General features: G+C 40.8%; 1 protein-coding gene across 1 annotated transcript in view; it reads left to right on the plus strand.

Annotated features, from left to right (window-relative positions):
* The window catches only part of RS1 (retinoschisin 1), a 29887-nt gene extending 19712 nt beyond the window's left edge, over positions 1–10175 (plus strand). Inside the window, exons 6-9 of the mRNA XM_006911680.2 lie at positions 642–786; positions 1722–1834; positions 5194–5343; positions 9951–10175. Of these exons, the coding sequence (XP_006911742.2) occupies positions 642–786; positions 1722–1834; positions 5194–5343; positions 9951–10175 (633 nt within the window). The remainder of the gene's footprint in view (positions 1–641; positions 787–1721; positions 1835–5193; positions 5344–9950) is intronic.
* The last annotated feature ends 3229 nt before the right edge of the window (positions 10176–13404 follow it).

A 13404-nucleotide genomic window follows, 5' to 3' on the forward strand; every position in this document is an offset into this window, starting at 1 on the left:
TTTCAGCCACTGCATCATGCCATGTTATAGCCCCAAAACCAAACCTTTTTCTCTCTACTCTGGATACTGCCCTCCTCCTTCCAGAAGCTCCTTCAAGAACGTTTTTACTTTGGATACTTTCGAAACGTGGGAACATTCCTCGTGTGATGTAGTCCTTTTCAAAATTCTTGTCAAAATACAAAGGATTCAAACCTGAAGTTGGTGATAAGAATCAAGAGGCATTTTTTTATCATAGCTATCCAACAGAACTTTCTGCCACAGTGGAATGTTAGTATCTACAGTGTCCAATATGGCAGCCACTAATCACATTAGCTTTTGAGCACTTGAACGGTGGTGGGTGGCTAGCGTGATTGAGGATGTGAACAATTATCTAATTTTAATTCATTTGAATTTAAATAGCCACATGTGGCTACTGGCTACCATACTGGACTGTACAGTTCCAAATGTCCTTGAATACTCAGAGATGCCCGGATCATGCAGATAGGTGCTAACGACCACTCAATGTCAGATCTGCTAAGTCTCCGCACTTTAACCGCTTTGAGATTTTTCAGTTATAAGTTAGGGCCAGCTTCAGAAAGGAATCGTTCTTCCACTTGCCTCCGCTAATATGATGGTGATAGGATATCACTCTTCTCTTTCAGGTCTTCTATGGAAACTCAGACCGAACCTCCACAGTCCAGAACCTGCTGCGGCCCCCCATCATCTCCCGTTTTATCCGGCTGGTCCCACTGGGCTGGCACGTCCGCATTGCCATCCGCATGGAGCTGTTGGAGTGTGTCAGCAAGTGTACCTGAAGCCTGTCTCAGCTCGGCGCCTGCCAGGGGGTAGAGGGCACAGGAGGGACCGCGGGGGAGCCCTGACATATCACTGTGATGAAAGGGGCTGCATTTTACAAGCTCTTTTCAATACAGAGCTGGGGGGTAGAGCGTATTTCTTTTTCTTCTTTTCTTTTTTTTTTAAAGATATAGTTTCCAATTTCAGCGGAAGAAAAAGAAAAATGAACATATTCCCCACTCAGGGCTAAGGAAAATAGGAACAAAGAAAATGTCCCTAAAAAGAATTTTCATACAAAAGCCTAAGTAGCAGGGGTAATTTGCTGCTCTCCGTTTTTGTTTTGTTTTTCAGTCTCAGTGACACTGTGAAAGGTGCAGTCCCAGGGGAACACAAAACAGCCCTGATATTTTGAAAATTCTTTTGCATTACTATGTTCAAAACAGGAACAGAGTTTCATAAAGCCTTGCTTTGAATGCAAGGGGGGCGGGGCGAGCTTGCAGTTTTTCCTCGTTTTCATTAAATCATGGTTATTTAGGACTTTAGAGCACCTGGTACCAGAGTGAAAGGTTTCGGGGATGACTGGGTGGCGGAGATGAGGTTGGATGGGAGCCCAGTCTCCTGAGAGGCGTACACGACCAAGACCAAACACGCCAGGTAGGAGGGCCTCCCTTGCTCTGAACTTTCACCCCCATGCACACAGGGATTGGGGGCGGCGGATGGGGGAAGGGTCCATTCCAAAGCTCTCATATACGCTCCATTCTGCAGCCCATTCAGGCAAATTATCCCAGTTTGAGTGTGGTCACTATTTAGGTGAAAACGCAGGACAGGCTGCGCGTGTAAGTAGCAAAGTTTTCTGATATGTATGAACCCCAGTTGACTAGAACACACCAGAATTTCCCTTTACCTAAGGCTACCATTGTTCAACAAGCTTAACACTTGGAAAACAGTTGGCCCAAGAGCTATCACTGGCTACACGGAGAAGGCCCATCAGCTGAGTCCAGGCTTGGTACAAAGTGGTCAGGACCTACATCCTAGGAAAGGCGATGTGGCTATGGCCCTGGTGAGCCCAACCTTCCAACCTCTGACCCCTAGCCTTGCAACACACAAACTGGCCTGCTCCTGATGCTGAAGACTCCTAGGGAAGAAAGGGGCCTGGAATAGGCCTAGCCTTCCCCTCCTGGAGAAGCCCATCAAGCTTGGGGGACGACAGTCTAAGTCTCCTTTGTTGTTTATAAGTCAGCCTGAGTTTTCAGGCGCTTCCGTAGGACAGGCTGGTGACATGGCAGGTGGGCAGGAGAGGATTTGAAAGTAGGAGCTGAAGGGAGTGGAATCAGAGGACAGGGCCTTCCAACGAGAATGGGTAATCAATCCAAGACTGTCCTGGCCCTGATGCAGTGCAGCCTTTGCTAGCATCTCTGAGTAACTTTGTTTTTAAATGCCAAGCCAAGTCAATGAACTCATACTAACACGATCCTGGCATCACATTCATCTTCTTTGTGATTGGGCAGCCTCCTAAAAGCCCCAAATCTCTTCCCTGGTGTTTTTGGCTTAGAACAGCTTCATATCTAACCCAGCCTCTTTCTAATCCCCATGCTGTATACCTGAACCTGGAAAAATGCTTTTCCCTGCTCCATCTTCTCTCGAATATATACATATCAATTCAGGGTGGGGGTAGGGGTAGAATCCTTCTTTGGTCTTAGAACACATGGACAGATGCATTTTGAACAGAATGCCTGATTGGATAGTCTCACTGGGAAAGTTGAATGAACTTTTATCATAATATGCAGAGAAAAGCCTAAGAGTTCAAGTCCTCTACAATCAGCACTGTAGACACAGGAGGGAAAGTCAACTTAAGGGAAAGAAAGAATGAAACAGGGTGAAGCAGGGATAAAGTTTCTCCAAATAATTGTTCATGTTGGAAATGTTTTAGAAGTTTTATTAAGCTCACATACCATACAAATTTCACCCATGTAAAGTGTACAATTTCATGACTTTGCGTATAGTGAGTTGAGCAACCATTATTACAATCAATTTTAGAAAAATTTCATCACCCCAGAAAGAAACCCTGAACCCATCAACCATCACTCCCCCAACCCACTCGCCCACTCCAGCCCTAGGCAACCATTGATCTATTTCTGCCTCTGTAGCCAATTTGGACATTTTGTATAAATGGAATCATACAATACGTGGTCTTTTCTGTTTGGCTTCTTTCACTTAGCATAGTGTTTTCAAGGTTCATTCATGTCGTAGCGTGTGACAGTACTTCATTCCTTTTTCCGGCAGAATATCATTCCACTGTATGAATAGACCACATTGTATTTATCCATTCATCTGCTGATGGACATTTGGATTGTTTCCACGTTTTTTGGTTGTTGTGAATAATGCCGCTATGAACAACTGTGGACATGTTTTCATTTATGTTGGGTATATACCTAGGAGTGGAATTGCTAGGTCATATGGTAACTCTGTTTAACCTTTTGAAGAACTGTTGGATGATTTTCCAAAGTAGCTGCACTACTTTACATTCCCACCAGCAGTGTATCACGGTTCTATTTTCTCTACACTTGTTATTATCTGTCTTTTTGATTATAGCCATCCTGTGGTGTATGAAGTAGTATCTCATTGTGGTTTTGATTTGCATTTCCCCACGACTCATGATGCCAAGCATCTTTTCATTTGTTTACTGGCCATTTGTACATTTCTTTGGAGAAATATCTATTCAGATCCTTTGTCCATTTTAAAATCAGGCTGTCTTTTTGAGTTGTAAGAGTTCTTCATGCTTTAGATACAATTCCTTTATTGGACATATGACTTGCAAATATTTTCTCCTATTCTATGGGTTGTCTTTTTACTTTTTTTGATCTCACAAACTTTACTTTTGGCAAGCTAGGAGATACATATCTCTAGATTTATATACAAAGGCTGACAGAAAACAGTTGAGGTTAATCAGAGGCCAAGTGGCAGGAAGTGAAAACCATGAAGTGTGGATGCCCAGTGGGGGTTAATTTCAGGAAAGTCAGCAAAAAAGACAGCTCCTGAAGATAAAGTCTTTTTACTTTCTTGATGGAGTCCTTTGAAGCACGCAGTTTAAAATTTTGATGAAGCCCAGTTTATTTTTCTCTTTTTTGGCTTGTACTTTTGGTGTCATATCTGAGAAACCATTGCCAAATCCAGATCATAAAGATTTACTCCTATGTTTTCCTCTACGAGTCTTATAGTTTTTACCTCTTACATTTAGATCATTGATGTGTTTTAATTTTTGCATATGGTATGAGGTAGGAGTCCAACTTCATTCTTTGCATGTGGATATCCAGTCGTCCCAGCATCATTTGTTGAAAAAACTATCCTTTCTCCCTCTGAATGGCCTTGGCACCCTTACTGAAAAAATACAATTGACCATAAAGGTGAAGGTTTATTTCTAAACTCTCAATTCTATTCCACTGATCTCTGTATGTCTATCCTTATGAGAGTACCTCACTGTTTTGATTACTGTAGTTTTGTAGTGAGTTTTGAAATTGGAATATGTGCGTCTTCCAATTTCGTTCAAGATTGTTTTGGCTATTCTGTCTCTTGAATTTCCATATAAATTTTAGTAACAACTTGTCGTTTTTTGCAAAGAAGTCAGCTGAAATTTCACATTGGAAATTGTTGAATACTTCAGAATATAATAATCAATGAGATACTGACATCCCTAAAACGTTTATCTGCAGGTAATTTGTTTACAATAGCATATGAACTTTTTACTTCATAATTCATGAAAGAATGTGTAAAAAACTTTTATTGAGGGACATTTGAAGTCTAATAGATTTTTGCTATTAAACACATGAAGTATGCAGTATTATTTCTTTTGTGTGGGAAACTTTCAATTAAAAAAATATATATATATATAGTGTAGCAAAAACTCATTCTCTTACCTTATGTTAATATGTTTACTTTTATTTTCAGAAATGCTAGAGTGTGGTCTACACTTGTAGGAGATTTTTTAAAAATTGTGTTAAAATATACATAACATATTGCGGGAGATTTTTAAACAGCTAAATTAAATGCTATGAACAACAACAAAAAAGTGGCATTAAGTGTTGCCAAGATAAAGTCTGAGCTGATTTTGGTATTCAGTGTGGGAGGAGGTTGGACGAAACAAAGGTATTTCAAAATAAAGGTACTGCTATGAATCCAATCTCAGAACCCAGAAGATTGCATCCCTAAAGTGAGCCTTTGAACAGATGCTGACAGAAGCCCATCTTTTTGTCTACTTGGAGCGTAGCTGTTGAGGCCTGTGGACAAATGCACAGCTGTAACTCCAAACTACTAGTAACTCCAAGCTATGGTGGTTCTTAACCTGGACTTTACAGCGCTGATGTGAAGATCAAATACGATTAATGTATCTAAAGTGCTTAATGAGTTCTCTATAACTGGCAGTCAAGATTCAGTGACATTCCTTTTCAACTTCATAGAGCTGCCAACTGGGGCACAAATAACAGCAATAATGTCACATCTCATATTTATGGAGAATCTACCAAGTGCTTTGCAGGTTATCGTTTCATTAAATCCTTACAACAGCACTATGAGGTAGGTACTATTATTATTTCAATTTACAGATAAGGTAACTGAGGCATAGGAAAGTTAAATAACTTGCCTAAAGGCGCGCGAGATGTAGGTGATGGAGCTAGGATTTCACTCAAGCAATCTGACTCCAGATCCTGTGCTTTTCGCTAAGTCACCAGTTTTTGGACCTGGCATGACTTATTTCAATGACATGTTCTAATCTATTCTCAAATCAAATCAATTACCACCTGCTGAGGGATGGGAGGAAAGGTGGTACATGAACTCCCGTCATGAATCAATCCCACGGCAGCTTCTATACATGGAGACGCAGCAACCGCTCTGCTTGGCAGTGTTTAGGGGCATAGGGCTTTACAGTGAACATACTCAGCTTCAAATCCTAGCTGGCTGAACTTGGGCAGGTTAAAAGTCCACAGACCTCAGTTTCCTCATCTACAAAATAAACGTAAAACACTGGCATTGTGCCCAGCCGCAGTAAGAGCTATGAACATAAAAAAATGACAAGCCCCAGATACTTTGATTCGGTTTTGATAAAAAGTATAAAAAAATTGAAATCACAGGTTTACATGACTTAAGGAGAAACTTGGAGCAAAAAATTGGTGACAAAGTGCTTTTAAGAATGCAAAGCACTGGTTTTAGCTCCTATCCTTTGTTTAGAGAGATAAAGTTGGAGAATTTTTAGATATGTTATCACAAAACTGAAGTTCTTTCCCCCCATGGAGCATTTACCCAGTTGGTCTTATCCTTAAAGACAAAGTGAAGGCCAAGAACAAGTCAGTTAATTGGCGCTCTGCGCCCCCGCCCCCCGCTTTTGTAAATGAAGTTTTACTGGAACACAGATACTACGCCCATTCATTCACACGTGATCTATGCTGCATTTGCACTACAAATGGCAGAGTTGCATGCTGGCAGAGTTGTTAAGTCAGAGAGACCCTCCCTAATGGTCCACAGAGCCTCAAATATTTACTATCTGGCCCTTTGTAGAACAAGTTTGCCAACCCCCCGGCTCTAAAACACAAAGAAATCCTTATTAAGCTGTCCGTCTTTGCCTTCCCCACAGCACTGAACAGGAAGCTAGCGTCTCTGCCCATCCTCCCCAAACCAACAAGTGAGCATCTAGCAACATGCAAAGGAGACAACACTCAAGTGTAAAAGAAACCAAAGTTTTCAAAATGCCAGAAGGGGAAAAAAAGCTTTATAAATACAAAAAAAATTATCAACATCATTAAATAACAGGATTTGCCCTGCTTTACATTAATTTCGGTCCCTTAAACTGATTCCAATTTCAACGGTCCATTATCCCTCATTCGAATTCAAATGAGTTCTTTACAAAGAAACTAGCTGCAGAGCTGCAGAGCTGCTCACAGTCCGAACTGGAGGGACAACAGTGCTCAATGTTGGGATGGCCTGGCAATCACTTCAGTCAGTGCAAAATCTGCATTTTATTAAAGACATTTGGGAAGATCCATTCAAAAATACATTGTGCTCAGTAAAAATTAACCATTTCATGCTGATAATTAAGGTTACAACGGAATAGATATTTGTATAATATTTACAGCAACAATAGAAATCTTACAGAAGTTCAGAATGGAAGAATACATGCCAGAAAAAACTTGATAAGATGTACCAACACATGTTACAAAGTTATAGAAACACTTTACAAATGGTTCATAATTAGCTTGTGAGGAATTTAAATATTCAACACTTTAAATTCAGTTTGGATTCAAAAATGAGAAAGGTTAACACCACAGCACACCCTTGCCACAGTAAAAAGTATGGAATTACACTTTGTAGTATAGATTATAAAGTCTGCGCAATTAAGAATTACCACTGATTCGTAATCTACCACAAAATTTAGATGTTACATCATTCTGGCTTATCTCTATTTTTGTTTTCATGCATGAGCAGGGTTCTCAAAGTCACCCAGCCCTGTGTCTTCCCAGATACCCCCTTCAAACTTCCTAGAGATTGAAGAAGCTCGAAATAGTCTTCTAAGTATATACAGAATAACTACCTGAATTCAAAATGGCACAAAGCAATTCTTGGAGATAGGAATTAGGGACCACTATTTTGTTTGGTTTGTTTCTGTTAATCAATCCGAGTTTACAGTGAGAATTGACTTCCTGAAATCACAGCATTACCCCTCCAGCCTGACTCCATCAGTGACCAAACAAGGAGAGGGAAATAGACTGAGAGAGGACTGTATATGTGATCAATCATGTATCTCTAGTGAAAACGGATTTCGTACAAGCTTTGCTTTCCATTTTAGAAAATCTAAGCCATTGTGGAGAACTTAAAAGTTCTCTAAGAGGAAAAGCATCATTTTTTTTTTTTTTTGGAACCTTTGAATGCTTTGTAATTGGAGCTTTTGACAACTCTGGCGATAAACACTTTAATCCCCCCACCCCACCACCAGGGACAAAGTCAAGGCATCTACCTTTTCTATTCCTGGGTTTTGTCTGATTAACCCTGAAGCAGAGCACTAGGACAAGCCTGTCTACGTCCAAAATGAATCAGATCAGGCTTTTGGGAAAACACAATCCCAAACCAAAGGAAGTCCTGAGGAATTCTTAGCAGTCTGTCAAAACGGAGGGGATGGAGGAACAGATAAGGCCTCTTTCTCCCTGATACTCTGCGCTGGAAGAGTAGCGAACAAGGCAACTTCTAATCTGCATACAACACGGAGACTGATTTTTCAAGATTCCAAAGGAGGAGCAAAATGCGACCCAAGGATCAAATGGGGTTCAGAGAGCCCAACCTTGTAGGTGAATGAAGGGCCTTACAAGTGAAACCAGTTTCACTGACGCAGCTCTCTGGCCCTAGAAATCCAACGTGCAACCACTACAAATTTTTTCTGGCAAAACGAAAAGACAAACCTCCCTCAAATTTGGGAGTAAACAGTTAATGAATGAAAATACAAGGCAGGTTGTGATCATATTTAATAGCCTATAGGAAATACACAGAAAGGTGGTGGTCAGTGCCTGGAGTGGAAAAAGGTGGAGTCAGGGCCTGGCCTAACGCCCATGAATTAACAAAGCACTATGGGAAATGAATATTCACGTAGTAACTGACTTGGCACAAAAGTCTATAATCTTTTATAGTACATTCAATTAAAAAAGAAGGAATAGAATAGAATAGAATAGAATAGAATAGAATAGAATAGAATAGAATAGAATAGAATAGGGCAGCAGGCCCAGAGTTTCCCAGCCACCTTACTGTCACCACGTTGTGTGTATACAGACAGACAAGGGACTCGCCCTGTCACGGCTTCATTTTCTAGCATTTACTTATGGTTTCTAAGACAGGATTTTTCACCCAGCTGAATCAGACCTCAAGATAGTCTATATCTCAGCTGGTCAAGATGCTAAGGGAAGAAATCAGAACTACTTACAAGATTTTGTTTTGTAAGTTGGCCCTTTAAGTCTCTGAGAGAACCTTCTTGTGAGAGTCTGGCTCTGGGGATTAGCGACAGGACACTTATATTTGTACTGTCTTTTCTGCTGCCCCCTTTAAAGAAACCATTTGTTTTTAACCGTAGAGAAGTTTTCTCAGCCTACACACTTTATTAGTGATGAACTGAAGGAGGTAAGGAAATATTTCAGTATTTCCGACTCGGTTCAGTGTATCATACCACATTCCCAGTTCACAAAGTATGAGTCTGTGGATCTCAGTGCTCACACGGAGCTCAATATCCCACTATAATGCAGGAAGTAACGAACTTCTAGATATAAAAGCAGTGCTCTCCAGAAAAAATATTCTGACCAGGAGAGAAGATGCAGATTTCTGAGTCCTAGATGAGCTCTAGGAATGTCTCGATGAGTGATTGCCCTTGCTGAGAGAGTTGGGTCACCGCCGGGACCTAGGTGAACAGAAATAAACAGTGCCTTCTACGCACTTGAAAAGTAATCCTCTGGCCTTGCAAAAAAAAGTGGTACACTTATGAGTCATTCTCAACACATAACTAGAAGAAAATAAATGGCTTTTTTCCTTATTTACTCTAAAACCTAGTTTAAGAAGTGAGGATTCTATGACATTAACTAAGAGGTGCTGGGAAGGGAAAAATGGGATAGCATTTCCTAACAAAGTCCACTAATTTTCAGATTAGGAACATGCTAAACTGGCTAACTCTACAACCACGACATATTCTATAATACATGACGTGACTAGAAACACAGCAGCGTAGGCTTAGAATGAAAGTACGACTGCATATGGTGAGTCTTAAAGCATGTTTTAAAACAGATTTAACCAAAGCATACAGCACAAATACTCCTATAACAGCCACATCACAACCACCAATAAGATTTTTTTTTTTTTTTTTTTTTTTTTGTTTTTTTTTTTTTTTTTTTTTTTTTTTTGCTTCTAATTGGTCCGTCATATGCCAATATTTGTAAAGAGCCATTAAATGGCTTAAAAAACAAAGACATTTTCTTTTGGGAGACACAGCTAAAAGCCATGGATGCCTTTGAGCAGTTGGTAAAAATCATGCCAATCTGCCAGGCTGCTGCTTGCTTCTAAATATAAGCCTCGTGGCACTATGAAAGCTTTTCTAAGGATGCTGACCTAGAATTTAAGTTCTCATACACTTATGAAGTAACTCTGGTCTCCTCCCAAAGGATGCACCTTTTAGCAGGCCCAAGACAATGGAAACGAGCAATAGGATTCCAGGGATTCGAGAACAGTGGTTAGAAGATTGTTTAAGAGAATGGGATCTGAAGAATTCATACTTGCAGTTTTGTAGCCTGGAGAGACAAGGCCCGAGCCTGGCTCTGCAGACTGGTGGGCTTGGAATACGGCAGAGCAGGGTTCTCAACTTCAGCACTATTGATGTTTGGGGCTAGATCATTCTTTGTAAGGTGTCCTGTGCATGTAGGATGTGCAGCAGCATCCCTGCCTGGCCTCCACCTACTACATGCCAGTAGCACAACACCATACCCAGTTGTGACAACCAAATATGTCTCTTGACATAAGCCAGATGTCGTCAGGAGGCAAAGCTGGCCTTGGTTGAGAACCACTGCTGTAGAGAGCTCACTTGAGCCCCTCAGCACAGAGCACTTTTGGTCCGGGGCTCTGGAGAGAGGCTAAACCTCAGACTGAGGCCAAACAAGGTTCAGTTAAAGTTCATTTAGAACTTCTGAGAAGAAAAACAAGGATGGCAGTAAACCAAAAGTAGAAAAACAGTGAAGCAGAGTTTCTTTTCAAAAGATCAGTGATACTTCCATAAAACAAAGTAATTCATAAGCCTTCATTTGACCTTTCTATCCTTTAGGAAGTTAGGGCAGATAATAGAACATGGGATGTCATAAAAAATCCCCTTCCTAAAGAAAATGCAAGCCTTTGTGACTTTAAATCAAGCCCTTATCATGGATGGCAATCTTTGTGAGGTCGATAATTCATCGACCAGAAGAAAACAACAGTTAAAAGCTAAGAGAAGGCCTGTTAGATTTGAGAGGAAACTTCACCATTCCCTGTGCGAGCAGGAGGAGAATTATACATGCTAGAAATGCGGATTGTAGTTCACTAACAGCTCAACGAAAAGTCAGAATGGACAAAAGCCGAGGAGAGGATAAAAGAGCTACCTCAAAAACACTAGCTGAAAACACTGTAGATATTTTCTGGCTCAAATCTGGGAATGTACGAAAAGTATGTATTGACTCTTCATCAGTTAGGTTTACTTTGCTCTAGGTAGAAGGCAATTACTCTAGCCCTTCTTTGAAGAACCATCAGGAATAGAAATGTTCTGCAAACATCTGAGATCCCAGTGTTAGCAAGGATGAAAACATGGGAAACCAGCCCCTAGGTGACGACGAGCCTCAAATGCCACAGCATGGCAATGTGACTGCGCAGTTCCTAAGCGCACAGCACAGTGAGAAGTCTTTCCAGAGGAAAAAATGTAGTTTCTGGTTTGCAAGGGGGACTACAAGGTACAGATCTAGTATGAAAAAGAAGAGTTACACACTCTTTTAGAGTCATTAGTATCCAGGCAAAAACTGCTAAGGGTCCACGTCACTTATATAACTGAGCAGCTGCCTGGGAAAAGCCAGAATTCAGAGCTACTTGAACAGTACTAAACTGGTGAAAGAAACAAGATATAAAAAGAACCGAAGAGCATGCAAACTATTGGTTTGAATCAAATTGTTTCAATGATAGTACCCAGTTGAATTTCATTTTAGTGCCTATTACACTTATTAAAATTAAATAAAAAGCACCTTAAAATGACCTCTATATATAATCAACACACATCATTATAGTAGTTATATAAAAATGCAATATGCACACAATTTAAGATTCAAAGAAACTAAGAGTTCTTCTTTATAATCTTCATAATCATGAGAGCTAGGATTCTCAAAAGCATGAGGGAGGGGGAACAGTAACTCAGCACATTTCAATGACAGCTGACTTGATTCAGGGGCTGACACTCTCAGAATCCTGGGACAAGTAATAAATACTAGGACATTTCCTCTTTGGAGGGTGGGAGGGGACTTTTAAAAATATTATTGCTAAGAGACTACTTCCAAAAATCTAACACTCTTGATGGATGATGGTGTTGAGTGATTTCTGTCAAGGATGGCCCAGAGACATAGGGCTAAAACCTTTGTTGGCCAAAGGCCTTGGTGACACTTGAGAGTTGAAGGAGATCAAATGAGGGAACGATAAGTCCTATTCTGACTCCGTGTGTGTGTGTGTGTGTGTGTGCGCGCGCGCGCACGTGTGTGCAAGCACGCACGCGCAATATGGACAATCCCAGGAAGAAAAAATGGGTATAGCAATTTTCTCTACATCTAAAATTGCTTCAGGAGCCTTTTAAATATATTGGAAAGAGCAATATGAAAAAGAACATTTAGAAATAGAAATGCCACACATGTACCCACCCCCACCCCTACCCTGACCAAGAGTCTCCGGTACAGTGCACAGGACTCAGGAGCATAGAGCTGGTCTGCAAGATCTGCAGACAGGTGCCTCTTACAACCTTGCAACTAGGAATGTTCACTGGCAAATCTTTGGTCGACGCTCTACACCAATGCTAAGTAGAAGAGCACATCTTCTCGACAAAGACCCATGAGTAACTCCAGACCCGTTCTCCCTCAGGTGCAAGGAATGTCCCTGGACATGATGAGGAGCCAACGGTGTGAGCACGGAGGTGAGGCCCACTGGAGTTCTCACTGGCCTAGCCCACTTTCTCCCCATGTGGGTTTGGAAGGAGATGCTGCATCTCATCTGCTACCAAGGAGCACGTCTAGAGGCTACTGCTGGGGCCTAAAAGTTGAGCAAGGTTCCTACTGTTACAGTCACATATACCCACAATTCAACTCCCTTGATTAGAAGTTTAAGACTCACTTCATATTACAAATGTATAAAAATATGGCAGATAGTGTCATAATGATACTTTCTTTAAATGATTATATTTATAAAACAGACAGATATTTACCATATATATATATTTATATATAGAATAAAATACTCCTGATGCAATATATAAATGTTACTGTTTAGTTTTTATAGAAACTACTGTAGCTGTCCCACTGCTTCACAATGTTCCAAACAGCTCAAAATAACTTTACATTTAACATAAAAGGTATGATTATAACAGTACAATATTAATTAATTATAAATAAATGTTACAAATCCTATCAAATATGGAAGTTTAGAAAACAATTTAAGACATACAGTTAGTTCATCTGCTAACCCTTCAGAGGGATACTCCTGGATTACAATAAACCCCACATTTAGTCTAGGCAGAAAAAACCCTGTGTTTAGGGCATCGGTCAACACGGATTTTTCCATCCCTTGCAGTGCCAGCGCACGTCCTGGCTTTCTCAAGTTCAACAAGGATTGCCCTAAGCTGGAATGTAAGGGGGAGAAACTGGCAAGAATGTCTTCTTCCTCACTGGCACACCCCATCCATTCTCACACAAGAGCCATGGAGACTGGCGATCCCTAAGAAACTCCTGAAGCTCTAAGATCCCTGACTAGCATTGTGGCCGTGAGGAGCCGGACGGCTCCACACACACAATATTGCACACACCTTCATAAAGCTGAAAATACTGGCTTACTGCCCTGGCCCAGCCT

Source organism: Pteropus alecto, unplaced genomic scaffold, assembly GCF_000325575.1.
Source record: "Pteropus alecto unplaced genomic scaffold, ASM32557v1 scaffold23, whole genome shotgun sequence".
Taxonomy (NCBI): domain Eukaryota; kingdom Metazoa; phylum Chordata; class Mammalia; order Chiroptera; family Pteropodidae; genus Pteropus; species Pteropus alecto.